General features: G+C 38.4%; 3 protein-coding genes across 3 annotated transcripts in view; 2 read left to right on the top strand and 1 right to left on the bottom strand.

Moving 5' to 3' along the window:
• LOC143461311 (solute carrier family 22 member 2-like) overlaps positions 1–25,435 on the bottom strand; it is a 162,342-nt gene that overhangs the window by 92,155 nt on the left and 44,752 nt on the right. The window lies entirely within an intron of this gene.
• Positions 96–18,699, top strand: LOC143458704 (zonadhesin-like). The gene is made up of 44 exons (XM_076955555.1): positions 96–148; positions 4,516–4,616; positions 4,843–5,024; positions 5,266–5,431; positions 5,608–5,762; positions 5,891–6,001; positions 6,081–6,252; positions 6,427–6,544; positions 6,714–6,858; positions 6,935–7,103; positions 7,228–7,427; positions 7,536–7,680; positions 7,977–8,233; positions 8,448–8,600; positions 8,808–8,977; positions 9,358–9,502; positions 9,728–9,891; positions 9,980–10,101; positions 10,293–10,397; positions 10,519–10,635; positions 10,803–10,994; positions 11,178–11,354; positions 11,641–11,817; positions 11,933–12,055; positions 12,349–12,465; positions 12,539–12,733; positions 12,942–13,118; positions 13,210–13,332; positions 13,538–13,714; positions 13,972–14,094; positions 14,253–14,435; positions 14,973–15,127; positions 15,332–15,439; positions 15,584–15,752; positions 15,830–15,947; positions 16,127–16,271; positions 16,477–16,606; positions 16,779–16,886; positions 16,999–17,090; positions 17,168–17,312; positions 17,459–17,641; positions 17,793–17,874; positions 17,981–18,164; positions 18,415–18,699. The coding sequence occupies exons 1-44, from the start codon at positions 96–98 to the stop codon at positions 18,697–18,699; spliced, it is 6,618 nt and encodes a 2,205-aa protein (XP_076811670.1).
• Positions 18,870–21,615, top strand: LOC143459533 (cartilage intermediate layer protein 2-like). The gene is made up of 9 exons (XM_076956737.1): positions 18,870–19,035; positions 19,203–19,316; positions 19,447–19,555; positions 19,718–19,909; positions 20,030–20,132; positions 20,243–20,389; positions 20,463–20,595; positions 20,679–20,836; positions 21,000–21,615. The coding sequence occupies exons 1-9, from the start codon at positions 18,943–18,945 to the stop codon at positions 21,313–21,315; spliced, it is 1,365 nt and encodes a 454-aa protein (XP_076812852.1). The 5' UTR covers positions 18,870–18,942; the 3' UTR covers positions 21,316–21,615.

The following is a 25,435-nucleotide window of genomic DNA, read 5'->3' as shown; positions in this document are numbered from 1 at the left end:
GTGAAAGTGTGAAAGTGTGAAAGTGTTCTAGTTCTAACGGACATATTTTTGTGGTATCAGCGTTGACACTGGTGCTGTTGGTAATGCACTAAAGAATGATAGATCTTCACATAAAATGGAACCATTTCACATTTTCGAAACAGCAAAGGTGCTTCTTGAGTCTAAAGCATTCAGTTTACCCAGTTTGCTGTAGTATGAGAGACCATGTGTCCGATCCGTAGCCTATGGAAAGATTAGGACAACTAGAGCGTTTTACAAATAAATCTTAATTCGGTTGCAGATTTCTTTTCCGAGCCACAGTGAGTTCGAGAGATGTTTCATGGCACCTGCTGCTTTTCCAATGCTAGCTGATGTCTCTTGTTGCGTAGAGCCATCAAGTGAAGAGCAGTAATTCTAAACGGGTAGATTTCCATGGCTTTGATATTTGGCAATAGCCTATGCCGAGAACAACTTCACTTGCAAGCTCATCAAAATTATTGAAAACATTTTATAAGGCCAACAATTAACAAATGAGTTGAAAATTGCGATATTATCAACATACAGGTAAGGTCAATACATGCAGAGACGTCACCCATTTCAAGTCTGATTGATGGAAAGAAAGAAACAATCGATTGTTGAAGAATGAGGTTGAAAATTGTGTAGGTCAAGTTCATATACTCATGGTCGGTTACCGGTCCAGGGTCGATTCCAGTAATGACAGTTCTGGTTACTTCTATCCATAACGTAAACAGTTAAATACATCATCATAGCAAAAGATACAAAACTTTACAAGCCACTAAAAACAACGGTAGCAAAAAAATTAGATAATAAAGGTTGTAACGAACCTTTGCGTTGCATCAAAGACGAGAAACGATAATTAACAATAACGTTTGATCATCGAGCCTAAATACCAAAATCCTTCCTTGATGTAAAAGCATGAGAACAAAAATCAAACTAAACAAAGCCAAGTTCTAGAAAAGCATGTAAAGTAATCAATACTAATTTATAGTAAAATATAAACCTCTGTACTGTGTATCACACTTTTTGAGAGTAAATATTTCTAAATACTTATACGATAGATATTGAATATTTATGTTAACCATAATTATTTGAATATAGTATAAGTTTTCGAGCAGTTACTTATAAAAATACCTTACATTATTTCTTTTATAATTATTTATACATACCGGATAAAAATAGTCATCTGTCGGTGCATTATAAAAATAATCAGCCATCTCTATTGATATTGAAAACCTTGGTTACCAATGCTAGAAAGGTGCCTTGCAAAAGGCACAATTGTGGTTTTCTAATAAGTAATTGAAAAAATTTTGGCGTCAGAAATCTGCAAAAATTATTTTACCTTCGTTAACATTAAAACCACACAAGTTTTGTCGCCTTTTCTGCAGTACTGAATATTTACTAATCGTAATCTGCATTAAACTGTACATATATTAACACCACATATACAGCATGCGATATAGCTTCAGTGCATAGCCATTCCTAACTGATCAAAAAGCAGAACCTTATCAGCATTTGCAAGTGTAACGAGAAAATAACGAGATGTGAATGAGAATGGGATATAGGTTATATCTAAATCTCTTATGTTTGTATATATGTCACTTACACGGGCGGAATTTACAGTCACACGCACTTTCAGTTCCCACATTTTATGCGCCGGCTCAAAAAGACAGTGTTTACACAGTGTCATATTTCTTTTGCAACGGTTTGCTGTGAAATTGTTTTTACCGTGAAACTTTTTTTTGCCGTGAAACTTGGAAACCCCTGAGATGCCCTATACTAATTGTATGCCCAAGTATTTTCCAGTAGGCAATATTTTACGTTCTCTATAGACTGTTCGGCTGGTTATTGTGAAAGTTTATTGTTTAACTTTGCCAATGAACTTACTGTTTCTCGTTTATCTGCTTTTGATGTTTTACCTGTACATTGAAACGTAAAAAATAGGTTTAATGCGAGGCACTTTTGAGCGATAAAAGTACTATGATATGTAAAATCTTTTTCTGTCTTTTTGAAAAAGTTAGTACGTGACGTCATACTGTATCAACACTTACTTGTATAAACACCAATGGATATAGTAATCCTTATTACTTACTAGATAATCGGAATCAAAAAGCTTCTTATCTAGTCTGATCAGCGGCACTTCGAAAAGCTGATTTCTCTTCTTATGTAGGATTGCTTAATATAGCCTCTTTTACCAATTAGCGTAATTTAAATTGCATTCATTATTTCCTTTTCATCAGAAAAAAATACCACAGTTACTTGAATCGAAGGTAGCGTTGTTTTTCGAAAGCCCTTTGTGCGGCTTCCAATCAAATATCTCTTTCTGAAACCAAACTTTCGGCAAAAACAAGTGTTTTCAACTTGCAATGAAATACATATAAGCACCCTTTTTGTAAAAGTAAACGCAACGACCCAAAACCAGGATTCAGTACAACCTGGCTTAGTGTTAGTTTAGAACTGAATCTTCTGTTTCTTGCTTTCACTGCACTGTCATAAGCTGCTTTGAGATATAAAGTGCTTTAGTATACTAAATCCGGAGAGCTGTCCATAGACAGTCTTGACTGTAGGTCTAATTAATTGCCTAATTAATTTCAGTAAGTAAGATGCTTGTGAGACTCCTGATGCGCAACAATGTCGTTTTTCATAATTACTATTCCTATACTATTTAACAAACTAAAACTCGAAATAAAATTAAACTAAACAAGATATTACGTAATTATCAAAACAGCACGCTTTTTTTAAAGCAGGGTAATCCATTACAATAAGATCTTCAATCGAGTGATTATATAGTCAGGCTGCCACTATTTCATCGAAAAAAATATGCGTTCGAAACTATTTTATACAACAGGCTGCGTGTTGTGAAATACAAGCGCTTAAATAGTCACTTCGTTATAGTTAGCGCAAGCTCCTGCGATTACCGCAATCCTATTGCTAAAACTTAATCGCCATTGCTAGTACTCACGTGCTTCAGTTCAGGAACAGATAAAAGTTTCCACAGCATTTTTAGCCTCATGTCGTCTCTATCGTTATAAACAGTGCTTGCCGTTGTTCATCGTCGTGCATTTGTTACGAAAGGTCACGTCGTGCGAAACAAGTTAAAAATTGAAAATACTATTTGCATTCACGTCGTTAAAGACCATAAATGAACTACCCAGATATGAGTTAGCCGCATCTCTTTAAATATTGTCAAATGGCAAGCTAACCCAATTATAAATTATATATGATTCCCTATGATGTTAACAATGCAACATTTATTGATGTTGGCATGTGTTTTGATACCTTTAGCAAAAGAGTATTAATTTTAAAATGGTGATATCCAAACAATAACTCGACAAAAACTAAATTTTGCTACATGTTGTAAAAATTAAATTGACATTTGGGTTGGTGTTAGAAATAATATTTATCAAACTAACGTAGTTTCAAAAATACAAATTACTTTTAATCTCAAACTAACTTTTTCTTACATTTAGCTTATTGAAACATTTAATTATTAGGGTGTGATGGCTAATGGATTAATATAGGCGCCCTTTTAAACGTATTAAACTTTTTAAGAGTCAAACTTGTTTTCGTGATTTCTGCTGTGATTAAAACTTGGATACTTTTCGATGAACGTTTTTATCGTCGGTTTTCATATAAGCCTTTCGTTTTTCTGTTTTCTGTTGTTTACACTTAAACTCTAAGCTATTATATGAAACAAAATATTTGGGGAGATGGTTTTATATTAATTTTATCACGGGATTATGTTCAAAGTAGATTAATTATTACTGAAGAAGAGTAAGTTTATTTTAAGGTTGAAGTGATGGGCGTTTGTTCAAAAATCATTTATTCTTACTTGCATGATACTGTATTTGAAATTTAATGTCATAAATATTTATGCTTCAGGATGTTCAAAGCGCTACCTGCTGTACTCTGCGCAATTTTACAGAAAATTAAGTGACTCTAGGTCCGCCTAGTAATAGGCGAAGTATAGAAATACAGGATAAAACGGAAGTCCAGACTCTAGACCAGTGTTTCCCAAACTTTTTTCGGATAGCGCCCCCCCCTAGACAACTTACTAACTATCAAACGCCCATTCAACTAAAAAGTAACAACGAATTTACTGTTTATTCGAGAAGCGAGGAAAAAAGCACATGCACACTTGCAAAACCAGCACTAAAATTAGCCTGAAATGTTTACAATTACTGGACGTAAGATGGGTCAATTTTGACAACTAAAACATTTCTGACACGGCAGGACATTCCTCTTTCGAACCATGTAATCGCTATTCTTTAACTACATCGATAAGCAAATAACTTGAACGTTTGCAAGCCTAGCTCCAGCCATCAAAACTAGATAGCAGGCATTTTTAAACTATCCACCATTCAAGTCAAACACAGCTTTTGTTACATCATAAACATTTTGTGACATTTAAATTCACACACACGGTGGACTCACCACCACAAATCCCGATTTCGGTTTGGTGTCTTCTACAAAAGCGAGGTGGAATGTGGATGAAAGTATAATCTTCACTTGCAACAGGAATTACATTGTCAGAGGTGAAGGAACGCTCACCTGCCAACGCGACGGGCAGTGGTCCGACGAGGAACCGGTTTGTGTTCAGGAACAAAAAGAGGCTGGAAGTAAGATTTTCTTTCTCAATTTGGCCTTTTGCGTTCTTTTGAAAAAGTCCTTCCGTTTTGTTGCAATTTTAGTCTAGTGTGAGTTCTCTACCCTTTTACTCTAAAAAATTTGCTGCCTGCCCTGGATTCAAAATCTTAGCATATTTAAATTTTTGATTATATTTTTAATTACTTTATTATTAAATTACTTACTATTCTAACTCATTAAGTTATCGATTTGATTCAGCTTGTGGAAGTCAACTAACAGGACAATCCGGTGAATTCCAGACTCCGAATCATCCTGGAAATTATCCCGCTTTGTCCGATTGTGTTTGGACAATCACAGTAAACCCTGGCCAGTTTATTGAAGTGATTTTTAACAACGTTGACACTGAATTTGCCTCTGGATGTCCATTCGACTATGTCGAGGTTTTCACAATTTTTATTTTATTTGCGTGATGATTTCAAACCGGTAATTATTGTTCAAAATATGACCGCATTTGTGCGATAAAATTGAAGTTTATTGGATTAAAACAGTTGTTTGCTATTAACATTACTTGATTTTAAAATTAAGAAAAAATTAAAATTATAAAAGCATTAAAATTTGTAAAATGTCAATGTGGCTGTCTTATTTTGCAAGCTATGAATTTTTTTTTACTGTATGACTCAGTTGTACAACGGGACTTCACCTGACACCGGCATCCATAAGTTTTGCGGAACAATCAGGAGACGAGTTTTCCGCAGCAATGAAAATACTCTCACCGTTCGATTCCGCTCCGACAATCTTGGCCACCAAACCGGATTCTCTGCCACTTGGAGAGCAATTGGAGACAAAGGTTTAATATTTTGTTTTGCTCTTTGCCTGAAGTTAAGCAAACACTGAATGTATATTTGTACGTTACGTTTTATTTCTATCTTTTGATTTTGTTCAACCTGAAAACTTAATTAGTCATCAACTTTTGCTTATGTTTGCGAATAATACCTTCATATACATTGCTAAATGGAAACACAGGCCCAAGATTGCCTGCCGTCCGCAACTGTTACGCAGTTGGCGATCCTCACTACGGCACATTTGATGGAAGACGATTCGACTTCCAAGGAGTCTGTTCGTACATACTCGTGAGAACCTCTGCAGGAGCTACTGGTGTTCCACATTTCTCCGTCGAGGTATCCAACATGTTAGGCTTTACCGTTTTAAAATAAAGATTTTGATGTTATTACTGAGTTATAGTTCTCCATTGTTATTGGTTTAATTTCTTTGACTGACCGGCATATTTCATTTTTTGTGGTTATAGGTTGATAACGAATACAGAGGAAGAAATAGGGCGGTGTCCTGGCTAAGGAAAGCGTACATCAGAGTCGGAAATAGTCCTGTTATCGAATTCACGAAAGGAAATATAGTGAAGGCAGGCAAACTACTATTGCTATTGCATTGAAGATTTCTTCAGCAGTGATTAAGTGTAACTTTTAATCGTGCTTCTTTAGGTTGGCGGAGAAGTAATTAATCTTCCATATTATGACGAAGACAATGGGGTCAGCATACAATTCAGTGGAAGATTTGTCGAGCTTACAAATCCGTCTGGGCTCAAGGTTCTTTACGATGGAGATGCGCATTTGAGGGTGATGTTGCCCCGACTATTTGCTGAAAAAGTTGAAGGTACATTTTTACTTTCGTCATTGTGTTACAGAATGCTCAGATACATCTAATGTAGCCTATATGCCTTTGCATGTCGCCGTATTAACTGGAGTTAAACTTATTATAGTTCAGCAAGGAAAGAACTGCTTTTTGTTACTTTACGATTCAATCTTTGTCTTCTTTCGCTTGTCTCAGGACTTTGCGGAAATTACAACGGAAATCCTGACGATGATTTCCTGAATATCAACACCGGTGACTTGCTGACCGATCCAAACGAGTTTGCCAACCAGTATCAGACCGACACCAAAGCAGAGTAAAACCTCTCGTCTTATAGACTTAACATACACTGTATTATTACTCTGTATAAGCGACATGGTGGATAAATATTAAGAAAGGATTTTATAGTTTTGGTTGTGGTGGTTTAGTCAGAGTTCAGTATTGACTCAAGGAAATAATAATTATAGCAAGTTTATATATTGCAGATGTCGTCAACATCGACCAGAAGAAGACGACACTTGTCCTCTTAACATTAGAGCCCGATATGCTCAACTCTGCTCAGTCCTAACGGCGGAGAACGGATGCTTCACCCGCTGTTACTCACGTCTCGATCCAGCTCCTTTCTTGCAGGTGCTGAGTCTTACAGTTTCCTTTTTTTAGATATTCGGGTGATTGAATTTAAGCTTCACAGTTGTATTATACTTAGCAAAGTGAACCTTCACCTATTCTTTCCAATTTTAAGGATTGCATTTTTGATGCTTGTGCTTATCGCGATTCTCAAACCGGTCTTGAAAACACTGTTGGAGCTTATGCGAGATATTGCCAGGACTTGGGGGTGACAATCTGTCCGGATTGGAGAGAAACGGCCGGAACACGTCAGTTACTATATAACTGAGCTGATATACTTTAAAACAATAAAAGCAAACCGACATGTTTAAAAATAATATGCATAAAACGTTCTGAAACACAAAATTTTTCATTTCAAAACTTGCTATTTAGCGTTGCTGTGTGGTGAGAATTCACATTATTCATCCTGCATGGATCGCTGTCCGCCTACGTGCGGATTACGGGAGGATTCCTCTTCATGCGAAGGAGAGTGCGTGGAGGGGTGCGAATGTGACGACGGCTACATCCGCTCAGGCGACGTTTGTGTCAAACAATCAGAGTGTGGTTGTTCCTACGAAGACAGATACTACAAGGTACATTGCTGGGTATAATAATCAAGTCACAATCTCTGCTGCAAGAACTTGTATTACTTCGAAAAAGCCGGGGTCGGTCGAAATTTACCGGGATTTTGTGCGTTTTAGAATGGCGAAAGCTTCTATTCGACTCCTTCTTGCACAAGACAGTGCACTTGCGAAGACGGAAGTGTGACTTGTAGAAACTCACCTTGCAGAGACGGAGAGACGTGTGGGCAGGATGACAACGGGAGGACAGCTTGCATCCCAACAGGTCAGAAAGGATTAGATTGTGGAAGTTTGATTTCTTATCTTCTTGTACAGTATAATAAACATGAGCATGAAAGTTTACGCATTTTTTACACATTATAAAGATATAACTTCATGTGTATTTCAAGTTATTATTGTTATTAGTTCCTTTCCGTTCCTTTTTTGTCGTCATAGCAGTTTTTATAAATTCAAGGTTTAAAGTTAATTGTTTAGTTAAATTGTTTGTTTTTCTTTGTAGCTGATTGCTGTTTAAAAACATTACCTTTCCGTCATAGTAAACATTGAAAGCTTTGTTGTTAGAATTTGGAATCTGCCGTGCTTGGGGCGATCCGCACTACCAGACCTACGACAGCAAGACCTGGGTCGACTTTCAAGGAAACTGCACCTACTACATGTCACGCACCAGTACACTCGGCCAATCAAATCCCAGATGGTTTTCCATCGAAGCGACCAATGAACGTAGACATGGTTTCACCAGGGTGTCCTACCTGCGCGACATCATCATAAGATTAGCGAATGGAGATGTTATTAGACTGGAAAAGGATAGAGTAGCCAAGGTAACAGGCGACAGCGGCACATTATTGTGGTATTCTGGCCAAGTGGCCATCCTGTGATTAGGCCATGGACATAGTTATAAAACCTTAAACTGCAGTTTAAATTTTATTTCCATGAAGCCTGTAAAAGTGATTAAAATTTGATACTTATCGTAGCAGTAAACGTTGTAACATCATTATTGCCTGCGCTTCCTACTGTCTTATGTATCGCGCATAGGTTAACGGGCAAGTTGTGCAAGAGTTTGACTCGCCGGAGTTTACCATCCATCGCACGGGAAGGGCTGTAGTCTTTACCATGACAAATGGACCTAGCGTATCTTTCAACGGAAATGGTGTGCGCATTCAGGTTCCAAGCACCTACGCAGGCCAGGTCAATTGGTTCTAAAGTTAGCTTTTCAGGATTTCTAAAATGTCGAAGTCAACATATCTGATAACATACCAACATGCGTAATTTGTCTTGGTGCAAATTATGCTAGACTGTATTGAAATCGTCGTGTAATAGCATACATAAAATACAACTGTCCAATAACACTATTTGGCAGTAATCTATATACTTACAAAATCGCCGGGTCTTTAGCTCGACGGCCTCTGCGGTAATTACAACGGCGTTGCCGACGACGACTTGACCACAAGCTCCGGTGTGCTGACAACAGACGTCAATGAGTGGGCACAAAGTTATCAAGTGGGCTCCTGTGAATACGAACTCCCTCCGCCAGTCGATTGTACGCGACGAAACACGGAAAAATGGTTAGATATTTGATTGATTGATGATTTATTTACCAAGTCCTATTACTTCATTGAATTAATTACTCATATATTTTTTTATTAATTTATATTATTGCTACAGTAGTTTTAGCTATAATAGCCCATACAAATACAGTAAAACTTCACGGGGTAAAATTTTCTAAAACAGGTTATAAAAAAATACACGGTAAATCTTCAGTTGAATAAATAAACAACGTGTGATTTTATGCCATATGTAACAACATACTATATGTCGATAATTTTACATTTAAACCGTATAAAATTATCGATATAGTTTAACACATCTAGTATTGAATGTATCATGCAGATAATAATAGAATATACACCGTTTAAATTCCTCCACTTGTCTTGTGTGGTAATAGGCGTGGACAGGATTACTGTGGACCTCTGATGCTTGAAGGCGGAGTGTTCAGCTCGTGCAGCGAGACAATTGACGCCGAAGCATTCTTTGAGAAATGCGTTTTTGACCTTTGTGCCACCCAGGGCAATCGACTGATTTTGGAAGAGGTTGGAAAGATAAAATACGTTTTACTCAATTCATTGTTCATTCATTCAAACAATTTTCGACCATTTGTATTCACGCCACACGTTTATGGCATGTCTTGATATTCATTACATTTAAAGATCTACCGTGTTTTACTTTGTTGCTTGGTGAACTATAAGCTCTATTCCTTGTTTTCGTATGCATTGACCACGCCTTTGAATAGATTTCAAAGCTACACATTTTCGCAGGCCCTGGAAGTTTACGCTGCTGAATGTCAATTCAACGACATTGAATTGTGCAGCTGGAGAAACGATACGAAGACAGCGGAGATAGAATGTCCGCCCAACAGCCACTACGACGCGTGCGCTTCGCCCTGCCCCGACTCTTGCGCTAATCCCGCTGCCTCAGCAAAGTAAGTGCTATAAGAAAAAAGTCAAAACTATTTTCATCAGCGCACTTGGTTAAAAACTTGTTGGTTATGAAATATCTATTGCGTCCAGTTGTGCGCTGCCTGGTGTGGTAGAGGATTGTGTGTGCGACATCGGTCACATACGAGATGGAGACTTTTGCGTTAGAAGGTCAGAGTGTGGATGCATTGTCAACGGAATCTACGTTTCAAAGGGTATAAAAAGCTAAATATATTCCATCTGTCCATCACACTGTTCATCATTGTGAACCACGAAGCGTAAAGATAAAAGTTTTCATATAGTTTGAACTTCCCAATTGTCTATTTTTTACGACCTTACCCGTTTTCGATTTGTGCATTTTGACTTCATGACTTTTAAATTGCAATTGTTTTTTTTGTGTTAAAAGGAAACAGAGTAACACGTACAGAGAGCAACGAAGAATGTGGATGTTTAGGTCAAAATCGGTACGAGTGTGCTTGCTTAGGAGGTTACCGTGGCTCGCCCTGCAGAGGTAAAAAGCTCTTAATTCTTCTACCGGTGGCACTCTCGATATTTGTCGTTTAAACTTGTTTCTTTTGCATTCGCCGTTAAAAAGATTTTGTTTGTTTGACAAGTTCGTTTTGCATGTACAGATATAAATGAATGCACGAGAAATCCTTGTGACGTAAACGCCGTTTGTACGAACACGGCCGGAAGTTACATTTGCAGATGCAGAGATGGATATTCTGGAAACGGACGACGCTGTCGAGGTAAGGACTCTTGCTCACCACAATATTTTATCAGTATTTTTACTTGGATCATCGTTCCATAACCAAAGCTTTGGATATGAAGTTTCAATTTGCTTAATGCCAGACCGTTTTATTTTACAAGTTCAATTTAAACTGCTTAAAACTTACAACTATTAAAAAATTTTCAGCCGATGAAGTTTGCTCCCCACCTCCAGCAATCAGCAATGGAATCTTCACTCCGTTGGTCTTCACTCCTCAGAGTGTTGGGACAACGATAACTTATGAATGCAATGACGGATATCGATTCTCATCCACCAGTAGTGATACGATTGTTTGTGAAGAAGGCGGCATTTGGTCCGATAGCCCGCCTACTTGTATAGGTAAAGTATTTAGGCGCCCACGTATCGTTCAAAATTTTTAAAGGAAAATTAGACTATAGGTTCTAAATTTTCAATATGAAACGTTTGATGCGTTACTGAGTATAGGTTAATGCTACACGTATGTCGTATATGCACGTGAAACGTCATATAATTCCAATTCTTCATACAATACTTTCGTTTCAGCACAAAGATGTCCTCGCATATTGAGCCCCATACAAGGTGGGGCGACCTACACCAACGGGTTTGCTGTGGGGTCAGTGGCCAGATACCGGTGCAACCGAGGTTACCGCGTGGTAGGATCGAATCCAATACGCTGTGGCGCCAACTTGAGGTGGTCGGACATTCCGCCAACATGCGTTGGTATGTTCGTGCGTAATTCAGAAACAAACAACAAAATTTTGAACAAGTTATGACGGCGGTTCATAAAGTAGCTTTAAATTTCCATCGGCACAGCAGACTTGAAATCAGACTCGATTTTTGTAGTTTTTAACTGAATTGAAAATTCTAACCTAATGCAGACGATGCTACTGGAATGTTAATGAGCTTAACGTAGACTTTACTGGAAATATTTCAGAGAAAATGTTCTAATTTATCAAGTTTTATCCAATGGTATATAAAAGTATACTAAACACGATGTTCATCGTAGAACGAAGATGTGATCTTCTCACTGCACCCACCCAGGCAAGGGTTACTTACACGAATGGAAACGAAGTCGGTTCCCAGGCCAGATTTACCTGCGTTTCAGGATACCGAATAGAAGGAACTTCACGGCTGGTTTGTCAATCCAGTCTCTCTTGGTCTAGCACTCCACCAGTATGTATTGGTAAGTATCGCTTTTGCTATATGAGCTTATCTACAATATGTTTGTTGGTTTTAACGGTAAAAAATACTGTATTCCCTAATCATTTATGGGTGGAAATGTTGTTATGTGTGACCAGATATTAACGAGTGCCGGCAAACAAGACCTCCATGCCACACTCAAGCCAGATGCGTAAACAATGATGGAAGCTACCAATGTGTATGCAACGAAGGTTACACGGGTAGCGGACGAGTTTGTACTGGTACGGCTGAGTTTGATTTTGAAATTATGCTCTTTGTATGTTGTACTTAACTCCAATGGTGTTGGTGTATACGACACTAACTGACAAACCGGCGTATGAAGAGCGTTATGTGATAATAAGCCTGTCTTCAATGTTTTCTCGTTATTGCATCTAAACTCCAAAGGTGGCAAAAAGTTGCTTCCACTATTAATAGCATCGAGGCATCGGAACGAGCAGATTTTTAGCAGTATTCTTCCGTAAAAGTTTTCGTCTACAAGTTTGTTGCAGTCATTGCTAGATGTTTTCCGTTTTAGATATCAACGAATGTCTGAGAAATCCCTGTCACCGCCAAGCGACCTGCGCAAACAGCCGAGGAAGTTTCCGATGTGAATGCAATGAAGGATACAATGGAGATGGCATAATTTGTGAAAGTAAGAAAGGCATGATCTGGTGAGTCACCTCTTAGAAAAGAAGCTTGTGATTCAACTCTTTGTTTCTGTTCAGGGGAACCACTCTGTCCACCCCCTCCAGTTGTCAGCAACGCCGAAACAACCACTCCGGCGCCTAATACGCCCCAGTTTATTAATACAAGGTACACTTATCGCTGTCTGCCTGGTTATAGGTTTGCTACTTCGGGCCGTGCTACGATCCGTTGTCTCGACACTGGACTTTGGTCGAATGTGCCTCCAAACTGCATAGGTATGCGATAGGATATAGCATTATAGTTGATGTTTGTGTAAAAGTTAATCCAAACGTTTAGCTATATCTATATTTGTAGTATGGGTTTCATGTTCAACACAATGTAAACAGTTTCTGCGTTTTGTTTATGAAGTTATTTCCATCTTATTCAATTTTTGTGTCAAGGTCGAAAGTTTTTTAAACAATTTTCGTGCTGCTAAACTTTTAGCAATTAGATGTGTTGAACCGAAAACACCAAGCAGAGGAACCTTCACCGTACAGCCCGTGTACGATTACGACAGCGTAGTGACCTTCTCATGCTTGCCTGGCTACAGAATGAGAGGCAACCGACAGATTAGATGCACTGAAAGAGGACGCTGGTCCAGCACTGAGCCAGTCTGTGCAGGTAAATCAGGAACATGTTTTGATGAACTTTCAAACAAGATTCGCAGGAAATCTATAAGTCCAACAATTTCTCATTTTAATTGACTTTACAGAGATAGACGAATGTTCCAGAAATCCTTCGCCTTGCCATCTTGAAGCCACATGCACTAACACCGACGGAAGCTACCTGTGCGTTTGCAAGGAAGGCTACACAGGGAATGGAAAGAACTGCAGAAGTGAGCGAACGGCATCTTAAAGCGTTTAATCTATTAATGAGTTTGTAATTTGATTCTGAAACAGCAAATTGCTGGTAGTTTGTAGCTGTAACGATCGGTTAATACGGATACACTTACAACAATACAGTACAATCAGAAAACCTCAAAAGTAAAACAAACTTCAGTGCTTCCACAAGCGAGTTAACTTCTACCAACTTGGTTTTAGAGATACAGTGTGAGGATCTCAGTTTCCCAAGTGAAGGCTTCATTACGTTTTCGACCGGATTTAATCCTGGTTCTGTTGCCACTTTCGTTTGCGATTCAGGATACCAGGTCAATGGAGCCAACCGGTTGGTTTGTGACGACAATCTTAAATGGTCTGACATTCCACCAACTTGTATAGGTAAGTCTGCTAAAAAAAAGGCTATCACCTTAGTTAGCGAACCATTTTTAATGATACTTTTAATGCTAAGTACTAGTTAACAGTTAGCATCTAATTGCTAAGTTAATTAACCTTAACCTCGTTAAAGATCTAAGCAAGACCACTTTGCGGCAGGTGCGGTTGAAACGATTCTATAAGATGCTGTTCAAAATTTAATGTAGACAACAACGCAACGCAGATCAATCAGACATTTTAACAATGTAGTATTTGCATGACAGACATCAACGAGTGCACTATAGAAGGATTCTCGTGCGGTGACGGGGCAACATGTCGGAACACGCCCGGAAGTTATCAATGTGATTGCTCTGGTGGTCAAGTTAAAGTCGGATCCGAATGTAGATGTAAGAAATGTTTGAGCACGATGCTTTGTCGACAATCGAGACCTTAATGGTTGTAGAATATATTATTTGCTTCTTCTACGCAAACGCTCCTGTGCGAACATGCCATTAGGTTAATAATCTCACACACGACCTTAACGCCGTGTTGTAACGATCTGCAGATATCATTTGTGAGGAACCGGAATTACCAGCGCAAGTCAGCATAAGACCTCCAAATGCTCTTCGTCGTGTGTTCAGGGATGTTGTCTTCTATTCCTGTCCTCAAGGATTCAATCAAGAAGGATCGAATCGAGCGACTTGTCAGCGTGATGGAACGTGGTCACACTCACCGCCCACTTGCAAAAGTGAGTTGTTATACAAAGAAGACCGGAGGGACTTTACGCTTTTGTGAAGTGGATAGCAGCATAACACAGGGCTACCCAAAGTGCGGTCGGCACAAACAGTTTTTCTGGCCCTCGATCAGTCTCGCAATTAATAGATAGAATAGATAACGCTGTGTAATAGAATCTAATTGCGTAAAATGAATGGTGGTTAGATCAATAAGGTATTTCTCAGTGTCAACTACTAAAAAGCGAGTAAATAAATAACATAGTACTTTTGAGAAACCATAGTTTTTAATAAAAAGTTTTGAGATAAAAATTTTAGCATAAATAGTTGGGTCCGCCAAGACACAAGAATAGTGTAATGTGACCAACTCACTTAAAATTTTGGGCACTCCTGGTCCTGACCTAACAATTACATTAATAACCGGGCCACAGAGTATTTTTGCTGAATCAATGCAGAGAAACATGGGAACGTTTATTAAATAATAAGTTACATAACCGTTTCGCATTTGGAATTGTCAGGACATATTTAATCCAACGAACACTTTTTATCGCCAGGAGAAATCCGTGACCTACGATACTGCACCGTCAGTGGTGATCCTCACTACGATACTTTGGACGGCTTTCACTACGAATACCAAGGCAAATGCTTGTATGACCTGATTAAGACCACAGGCCGTGGACCGCCTTCTTTAGTGCAATTCCAAATAGAGGTGTCTACTTTGCTCATAAACTTGCATCTTCAGATTTTAACTGCTCCGTTCAACGGACGTGTAAAGACAACAAAATTAGATTGATTGAATGATATTTATATTTTTTGCTTTCCTTGTCGTTGGACATTTGCCAAAGTTTCTGATTAATGTTTTGTAACATCGGCTTGTAAACTTTGTGTAATCAAATATTTTTTGTTTTGAAAGACTGAGAATGAAAACCGACTTGGACTTACTCACGTGACCTGGATGAGAAGAGCCATCTTCCGCTTTCCAGAAGTTTCTGTGGAACTTCGTAAAGAGTTAATTGTGCTGGTAAGAAAACTATGGTCAGTATTTAGCGAGAAAAAGTATTTAAAAAGTAGAAAGCGTTTTAAACGTTTGTTGCCAGAGCATGCACTGAGAAAACAAAACATATTGATTTTCGCAATTGGATAATTTTCTATTACACTGATCTAGGTTGACAACGTGCAAGTCAATTTGCCATATTCCCATTCATCTGGCATCAGAGTGGAAAGAAGTGGTCGCTACGTTGTCATCATGACCGACTTCGGCTTGCTTGCTCGTTACGACGGTGACCATTACTTGACCGTTGGTTTGCCAGCCACCTACTCAGGCTTTGTGGAAGGTATAAAAGCACTCGCGAGGGTGGTGTTATAATTGCTCCGGTTCTTCATTGTTATAAACCGGCAAATTGTAACCCAGGTCTTTGTGGAAATTATAATGGGGATCCGAGCGATGATCTTACGCTTCGGGACAGCAGCGAGATTGCTTCGGACAGCGTTGGATTTGGCAACAGTTTCCAGATTAATTCTCCGGCCGAGTAAGATTTATTGCTACATGACTATATTTTGTCTATATACCTATCCGTTTCTGTTGTAGCTACCATGTTGCTACCATGTAGATATTGTAAAAGATACACTAAAAATACAAGTTTTTACAAGAAAATTATCAGTATTTTATACAAGGTAAAGACAGCGTTAACTCTTAATATACTGATAGGTGTTCTGCCGCTATTGCTCAGTCGGACAGTCCGTGCGAGGGTTCTATCAGGCGACAATACGAGAACCAATGCAACATAATCAGGGAAGAGACCGGTTGTTTTAGCACTTGTCATAAAACCATTGACCCAGGACGTCTTTACACTGTAAGCACATGCGCTTTAGAAGTTTTACAAGTTACTTTCTCACGTTTGCATTCTTTACATTACACTATTTCGTGCGTGCACTTAATTGCAAAGTAATGTATTTTATATAAAACTGTGACGCATACATCATTTGTTTATCAAAAATCATGCTAAGTTTTAATGATATGTCAAGTCATAGCATAATTATGTTTCTAATAACATGTAGGACTGCGTATTTGACTTGTGTGCGTCTGGAGGTAACAACAGAGCACTGGAGCAAAATGTGGCGGTTTACGCAGCTGCTTGTCAGAGTAATGATGTCGACTTCTGCGATTGGAGATCTCGGATTTCTATGCGTGAGTCTCTTTAATAATTTAATCGATTTCCGGCAATATTTAAAAGGCAAAATGTGCATGATGTCCTCGCCTATAGTTTTATATTATCGGCGATTTCATGCATAATTCAATAAATGATTTCTCCTTTAGTTTTTTTGGCATTTATATGAAAACAACGTTTTCTTTTCATCAGCTATGCTATGTCCGAAGAATTCTCGGTACAACAGGTGCATGAGCGGTTGCCCTGACACCTGCGTTAACAGGGACGCCTCAAAGTTTTGTCCTGAAGCTTGTGTCGAAGGTGAGAATATATTATTAAAGAACAAACAATACAGAACAGATCCACAAAGATGTCATGAAAATAAAAATATCGGCAATAGCTTTATGACACCAAGTTTTAAATTTACTTTCAGGATGCGAGTGTAACGAAGGGTTCATCATGTCCGGCGATGAATGTACAAGAAGTGATCAGTGCGGATGCCAAAGTGAAGGAAGATACTACAAGGTAGGATTAGTACAGATCTAATGGTTGCGCCAAATAAGGTCGACATTGATAAATCGCTGTGAATTGTATCTGATCAGGATGGAGAAAGATTTTACACGACTGGTTGCGGCCAGCGCTGCACTTGCTCCGACGGAACGTTATCATGCTCTTCAGCCGGATGCGGTACCAACGAAAGATGTGCTCCGGATGAAAATGGTGTACTCGGATGTCGAATTCCTCAAAGTTTGTTTTCATAAACTAAGTGTTTGTGATTGATTGATGGATTGTCCTGCTGTAAATTTTATGATGTTATATAACCGGCTGTAACAACGTATCAGTTGAAAACTTAAAGAACAAGTCCTAAAGCAATTTGATCATCTTTTACTTAGTTCCTTGCAATCCGCGTCCGATCCCGAAAATGATTGAGCTTCCCTTCTGCTTGAACAATGATCGCACCACACAGTACGTTGATGTTGGAAGTTGTCCATCCTCCACTTGTTCTAGTGGAAACTCCCGTGTTTCCAACTGCTGTGGCGCGGTCGCTCAGCAAATGATTGAAGTCAGCTGCCGGGGTAAGAGTGAATGCCAGCGTTCAGTAATTTGTGCGGAAAAGTTAATGGTTTAGCTGAAACGTAACCAAAACCGTTGGCAGACTAAGGTTAATTTTAAGGTTTTCTTCTATTTCTAAATGAACGCTAAGTTTCATTGTTTTATATTGCACAGGAGGAAGCACAACGAGGATAAGCAAGATCACGGAATGTGGCTGCTCCAGGTGCCAAACCGGATCAATCACAGTCACCGGCATGTAAGAAGTTTTCCAAGGATTTTGAGCTTGTCTCAGACAAGAAACTTTCCGATCAGAAACTTGTACCTTTATATTATAGTTCTATAAGTCCACTGTTGACTTTTAGGGTGTACGGTATCAACAAGGAAGGTGAGGAAATTGTTCTGGCCAACGGCAATGTGATGAGCAACAATCGAACCAGCACCAGGACCGATCGCCAAGGGCAATTCACTATCACCGTCAATCCAAACGTTGGTCGACTTGTTCTGACGTTTTCTGACCCAGAACATAGATTCATGACCACCACTAAGGTAAGCGAGAATTAGGATATGCCGTTCATTGGTTTACGGCCTGATGAGTATAAGTCTTAAGTTTTTGTTTGCTTTTCCACTCTGAAATGTTTGGAAGTTTACATATCGCAGTCACTTGATCACAGGCAGAAAACATGATTTCTGCGATCACTTGTCAGTTGTCAGACAGCTTCAAAAGAAATATATCTGTGACAATTAGGTTAAGTTTTATAAAACAACCAACTTATGAAATGTGTTGATATCCATTTAGGTCCTGCCTTTCAAGCGTCTTGGAGGAGCTATTTTCCACCGAATTAAGATACCAGTTAGAGCGCCGACCTCCCGATTCTCTTCCAACGAACGCGGTGACTTTTCCCCTTACTCTGACCAAAAGAATGTGATCAAAATTGAGATTGAACCGACATCTTACTTTGACAAGAGCGGTGACATCTACATAGGCACAGTAAGGATATTTAATTTTGGTAGATGGCTGACCCATAAGACTATACACGAATCGTATACGATTACTTCCACTCATGAATCTCGAAATTTCTAATTTTTTATCGACGTCATTGCTCGTTTAGCTCAAACATACAAGATTTGTTACCGCTTTTTTCCAGTCTTGTATCCAACTTTATGTTTTTGTAAACATTATCATTGTTATACAGTTCAATTTAAGCGTTTTTTTGTTTATCAAACTGAGTTTTAAAACAGTTTTTATTTCCTGTATCAGGTGACGTATAGTGTGACGTCAGTCGACACACGCCAACGAAACTCTTACGTGGAGGCGCCAAGTGATATGAGAACAAACAAGGGCGAAATGATAAGATCCTATGGGATCTTTGAGATGAACTTCAGGGACAATCAGGACAAAGACCTTCTCATTAGAAATGTAAGATTGCAGTGAGATTATAACTAAAGCATTAAGGCTGCTGGCGAAAGCTTCATGTTGATAAAACTGTGGTAAATGTTTTGCTAAAGACGCACTTTTGTTGACTATCACTATATGCATAACTATGATATTGACATAATATCAACCTGCTGCCTATTTATCCCCAGATAAGAATATCACTTAATTCCGACCAAGTTAACGTTCGAGGAGACAGAGATAAACTTCGTCTTTGGTCTCTTGACTCTGTCACTGGTTATTGGACCGACGAAGGCGAGATGGCGGTAAAGAGCTCGTTTTTGTCACTTGCATATTTATTGCTGAAATGTTCATAAGCGGTATTTGATGCGACTTACTCTGAGGAATACAGAAGTATTTTTATCGACATCTTTTCTAACAGTATCTTTTTTTCAGCCCATCTCATCCGGAACAAGAGACGTGTATTCGGCAAACTTGCCTGTGATTAGCTACCGAAGAACTCTTTGCATTGGTGTCCAAGCAGACCAATCCTGCTTCATGAAAGGTAAAATGATACTCAAATCTCTGACAAATTTATATTGTTGTTATCATGTAATCATAAAAAACATGTTGAAAATTACAAAATAGCTGCTAATAATTTTTTGGATTAATCGTTGTTCTATAAGCTTTGTGTCTGGCCCAAAAATAATCCAAAATTTTCTGTTAGTGAGAACATACGGGTCGGATGAGTTCAGTCCATACGACCAAGTGTCGTACGCGACGGTGAACGCAGCATATCGGGAGAGAGGAAACTCCTGGAGGAGTTTCGGTTCTGCTCTATCGCGTCCGGATGCTGGCGCTTGTGTTCCGATGTTCTGTGATGTGGCCAACCCCAATCTATACACGGCGAACACATTTTGTGAGTTTTTGGTCTGGATTTGTGTTACATATCTTCACAGATGTTTTGGATATTTCTTAAAGCTGGTAAGGCAAACAGGTCGTTAAGATTCGTTTGACAATATATGTGATTATCTTTCAGCTGTAATCGATGGTGATGAATTTTTGGATGCTGCTTCCTCTGCAGGACAAAATTCTGACGTCATCGGAGTGTCTGGTGACATATTACCCCTCTTTAACTACAGGTAACTTTGAGAAAACTTGCTTTATACATTACTTTAAGCAATTTTGTTTGCTTTATTATGATGTAATCACTACATTATTCTATTAACTTCCTTATGGTTTAACTCTACAGGCGACAAACTGTGTATGGATCGGGTTTGGGGTTCTCGGTGAAACTGTTGCCACCTACTAACGCCACATACTCAAAGGGACCCTTTTATAGGGAGCTATACGACTGCTTAAGTGCGCCTACAGAAGAGAACCACTTCAGATTTCACAGGTATATATGCTTCGTGTGCAAAATGTCATGAAATATGTTGTTGGTGCATAGAACTCACCCTCAATCTTCCTAGATCTAGACTGCCTTCGACGGTAAAAGAGTTTGACACCGTCCGCATCGATGAACGCAACGCGTTCTTCTCATGGCGATCTCATCCGCTCGCGTGGTGGCCTGACCCAAACCAGTACCGCGCCTGCTACATAAAGGTCAGTTTATAGAAGCTTGCAAGAAATCTGTATTTTTAGTCACTTGAGAGTTTTAGTTGTTCATAGTTTGAGTCTTATTTTAGGTAAAATTGGTCGGAAACTCAGCAGCTGACACCGCCGTTCGAGTTACAAGCACTGTTGGGACGATTAGTGCGCGAATGGGTCAGATTTACGGGATCAGAGAAGATCAGAGCGTTGGAAATAACAGAGAAGCCGCCGCTTGCATTGAATTCAAATGCAGGTAAGGATGAACCTTTAGTATATGTTAGTATTTTTGGAAAACCACAGAAATTTTTACATTTTGAATTTTCTGTAAATGGCTTATGTTCCGAGACCCATGTATTTATAGTGTTCGGCGATTGTGTTGTCTAGGTCAAGTATTTAACGTGGTGCTTTATTCGCAGTGGAATAACTCCCGACCAAAACATTGTGACCGTCATGCCATTACCTAATTCTTGCCGAAGAACCCGCATAAACCAGCGTCTGCAGAACTATCTGACTTCAAGGGAGCCGTACCTGAACCAAAGGTCGCCAAGAAATTTCCGTCTATTCGCACCCCCCGATCCATTGGAACCCATGTTCGGTATTTACACGGTGACCAACGTTAGCCCTGAAATAGCAAAGAGGCTTGCCTTGGGTAGATGCATGGCTGGAAGTTCGAATCAGATCTCCCAAAGAGTGCGGGTGGACGACAATGAAGCGGTCACCTTTACTTGCTGATCCGATAATTTTGGACTTGACCCATTATGACAAGTTCCTACGTCACAGAAAATTTCCACTACATAGTTTACTATACATATTATGCTTTTGATTGCTTTGGAACTTTTGTTGTTAACTAATACAATAGTCAGAGTTATGATATTTAGAATGAATGACTACGAAGCAAGTTTTGATCTCAAATAATTTTCTTCCTGCAATCATGAAAAGTCCTGTGTTAGAAGTTCTGTGCCTGTTGATTTATCAATCATAATTCGCATTGTTTATCCGCTTTGTAATGACTGTACTGCGTATTATATTGGCAATACAATTATGAGTTGCAAGCAATTTCAAAAAAACCGCCGCCACTTACAAAGAGGAAGGTAAAATGCAGAACGGCAGTTAAGGTGATGTAATACTTGTTCGATAGAATTTATTTAAATTTAAAAATCGCACAAAAAACCTACAGTAGGCCTACATACTATAAGTGTTCTACTGATTACGGCGAAGCAATTTAGAGATGGCAAATAGTCAAACTGACCACATCAAATCTGAATTTCATTATTCCAATGCAGAAAAAAACAATATCTCAGGAATATTTGATAAAATTTGTTCTATTATCATCATGTATTTGTACGTGGGAAAATGATTGCTTATAAGTAGCCTACAGTCCTTCTATTAGAATATAAATGGATTATCTTTATAAGCTTCCCGTGTTTGTTCAACTGGTAAGCACACCACGTGCCTCAACAACAGATGAATGAATGAAAGAGAATCACTCCACGGTACAACAATAACACGACCTACGCCCATTCGTGATCCCAGATTTACTCGTGCATGATATTCGGATTCTTGATCGACTTGGTTCAACCTTAGGTAATAGACCAGGGTTTCTCAACCGAGGACCAATGCCCCCTCGGGAGGGCTATGGGGACTTTCTCCGGGGGCACGAACAGATGCCCCACTATAGTGAGCTATACAGTAGTGTAGTAGTTGGAGGAAACGAGGCAAAGCGGCTATTAATTTCAAGCAGGTATCGACTTTGCCTAGTCCGTCATAAACTTTTCTGGAACTTTACGACTTTTCAGTTACAAGAAAATACAAATAATAATAATAATAATAATATTAGTTACAAGTTACGAAGTGAATTACAAAATAAAGTTAATTCAACACAAAAAAGATAAAATTGCTAGGACAGTTGTGTTTCTGTGTATAAACTATAAAGTCGTATCAACAGATGATTCGCCTTTGCTTTATACACATTGCATGTCTGTACTATTTTATATGAACTAATGTATAGTTATGAAACTGTTTTTAAATCAAACTGTTGCAAAAAAGAATGTCTTTACATGCACTGTATAGAAAATTTTCTATGGAACTATACACCAACGTATAATCAAGCAAAAAGATTCAAAATGAAAAACAAAAAGCACATTTCTTTTGAAAATATAAGATGGAAGTAAAAGCATATGCAGCATACTCAAGGCAAACGAGACTTTCTTCAAAGTCACGCGTAACGTTTCGTCGGGCTTATACCTTGCTATAATTACTGCAAACTTTTCACGCATTTAAATGTTTTATCAATTTCTATACGCTAACAAGTATCAGACTGTAAATCGTTATTGACAGTGCAGAGAAGGTACAAAACATAGCTTTTTGGTGGTTCATTCGATCCGTAAGCCGCCTGGAGAAAAATCATTCTAGAATATAGCATCAGGAGTTGTTTTTCATGCAGTGAAAGTGGGAAAGTGTTCTGGTTCTAACGGACATTTTTTGTGGTATCAGCGTTGACACTGGTGCTGTTGGTAATGCACTAAAAATGATAGATCTTCACATAAAATGGAACCATTTCACATTTTCGAAACAGCAAAGGCGCTTCATGAGTCTCAAGCATTCAGTTTCCCCAATTTGCTGTAGTATGAGAGACCATGTGTCCGATCCGTAGCCTATGGAAAGATTAGGACAACTAGGGCGTTTTACAAATAAATCTTAATTCGGTTGCAGATTTCTTTTCCGAGCTACAGTGAGTTCGAGAGATGTTTCATGGCACCTGCTGCTTTTCCAATGCTAGCTGATGTCTCTTGTTGCGTAGAGCCATCAAGTGAAGAGCAGTAATTCTAAACGAGTAGATATCCATGGCTTTGATATTTGGCAATAGCTTATGCCGAGAACAACTTCACTTCCAAGCTCATCAAAATTATTGAAAACATTTCATAAGGACAACAATTAACAAATGAGTTGAAAATTGCGATATTATCAACATACAGGCAAGGTCAATACATGCAGAGACGTCACCCATTTCAAGTCTGATTGATGGAAAGAAAGAAACAATCAATTGTTGAAGAATGAGGTTGAAAATTGTGTAGGTCAAGTTCATATACTCATGGTCGGTTACCGGTCCAGGGACGATTCCAGTAATGACAGTCCGGGTTACTTCTATCCATAACGTAGACAGTTAAATACATCATCATAGCAAAAGATACAAAACTTTACAAGTCACTAAAAATAACGGTAGCAAAAAAATTAGATAATAAAGGTTGTAACGAACCTTTGCGTTGCATCAAAGACGAGAAACGATAATCAACAATAACGTTTGATCATCGATCCTAAATACCAAAATCCTTCCTTGATGTAAAAGCATGAGAACAAAAATCAAACTAAACAAAGCCAAGTTCTAGAAAAGCATGTAAAGTAATCAATACTAATTTATAGTAAAACTATAAACCCTGTAATGTGTATCACACTTTTTGAGAGTAAATATTTCTAAATACTTATACGATAGATATTGAATATTTATGTTAACCATAATTGTTTGCATATAGTATAAGTTTTCGAGCAGTTACTTATAAACATGCCTTACATTATTTCTTTTATAATTATACATACCGGATAAAAATAGTCATCTGTCGGTGCATTATAAAAATAATCAGCCATCTCTATTGATATTGAAAACCTTGGTTACCAGTGCTAGAAAGGTGCCTTTCAAAAAGCACAATTGTGGTTTTCTAATAAGTAATTGAAAAACTTTTGGCGTCAGAAATCTGCAAAAATTATTTCACCTTTGTTAACATTAAAACCACACAAGTTTTGTCGCCTTTTCTGCAGTACTTAATACCTACTACTCATAAATAATCTGCATTAAACTGTACATATATAAACACCACATATACACTCAGTGTATGTATGTTATTGCTGATAAAATAAGAAAAAAGTCTGGAATCCAAAATTTCAACGTCATGTCAGATTCGGAATCAGATTCAGGAGATCATTAATCAGACCCAGATTTTGAAATCAAAAAAGTAATTGGTGGAAAATTCTATAAAAAAATTCATACGTTTTCAGTAAATCAGGAGATGTGCATGCTAGCTGACCGTCGTATGACTTCCATACGCCAGCACTCAGACCAACTGAGATCTTTGGCAGGTGAAAAAAATCGCAGGATCTCCAACAACTATTTTTCGCAGACGAGAGAAAGTACAAATGAAAGCATTAGAAAGAAGCCAATTAGAGATAAAGTCGTGTAGTGCAATGCAACTGTGTTATGATGGTAGGGTGATTAACACACTTGACCGGTATGTTTTTGTTGGTCAGTTGTTTGATGACCAGAATAAAAAATTTTCCGCGGTGACGAGTTGTGCTTGTTACTGTTAGCTTCTCATTTGCGTGAATGTTGAAACATGAATGTTCCGGAAATTGTAAAAAACCTTTTAACATACAAACAGGAGAGCATAAGTCACTCACGATGGATAACAACTGCCAGCGGCTACCTTCTGGCTACGTCTTCTGCTTTTCAATATTGGAAGTCAACTAATGTCCACAAATCAAAAAGGAAATTTTAAGTTTATGTTAGATATATGTTTGTATAGCTTACATATATAATATTTTGCTTACTTTTCATGGCGAAGGCCAATCTAAAAGTTTACAATCACCACCAAGCAAAATAAAGGTTCGGTTGGGAACTACATTGTGATTTGCAGACAAAATATGTCAAAACTAAGGTTTTTGTTTCAAAATTTCGGTTTTTTTTAAATAACTTTTTTTAGAGCAAAAATACAGTTAAAATGTATGGAGTGGTTATAGGAAACCAGCTGTTTTGCATCTTTTGCGACCTTAATCATAGCTCTAGCTTAATCGGTTACGAAGA

Source organism: Clavelina lepadiformis, chromosome 5 (assembly GCF_947623445.1).
Source record: "Clavelina lepadiformis chromosome 5, kaClaLepa1.1, whole genome shotgun sequence".
Lineage (NCBI taxonomy): Eukaryota > Metazoa > Chordata > Ascidiacea > Aplousobranchia > Clavelinidae > Clavelina > Clavelina lepadiformis.
The sequence above is the reverse complement of the archived record's forward strand: the minus strand, read 5'-3'. Positions and strand labels throughout refer to the sequence as shown.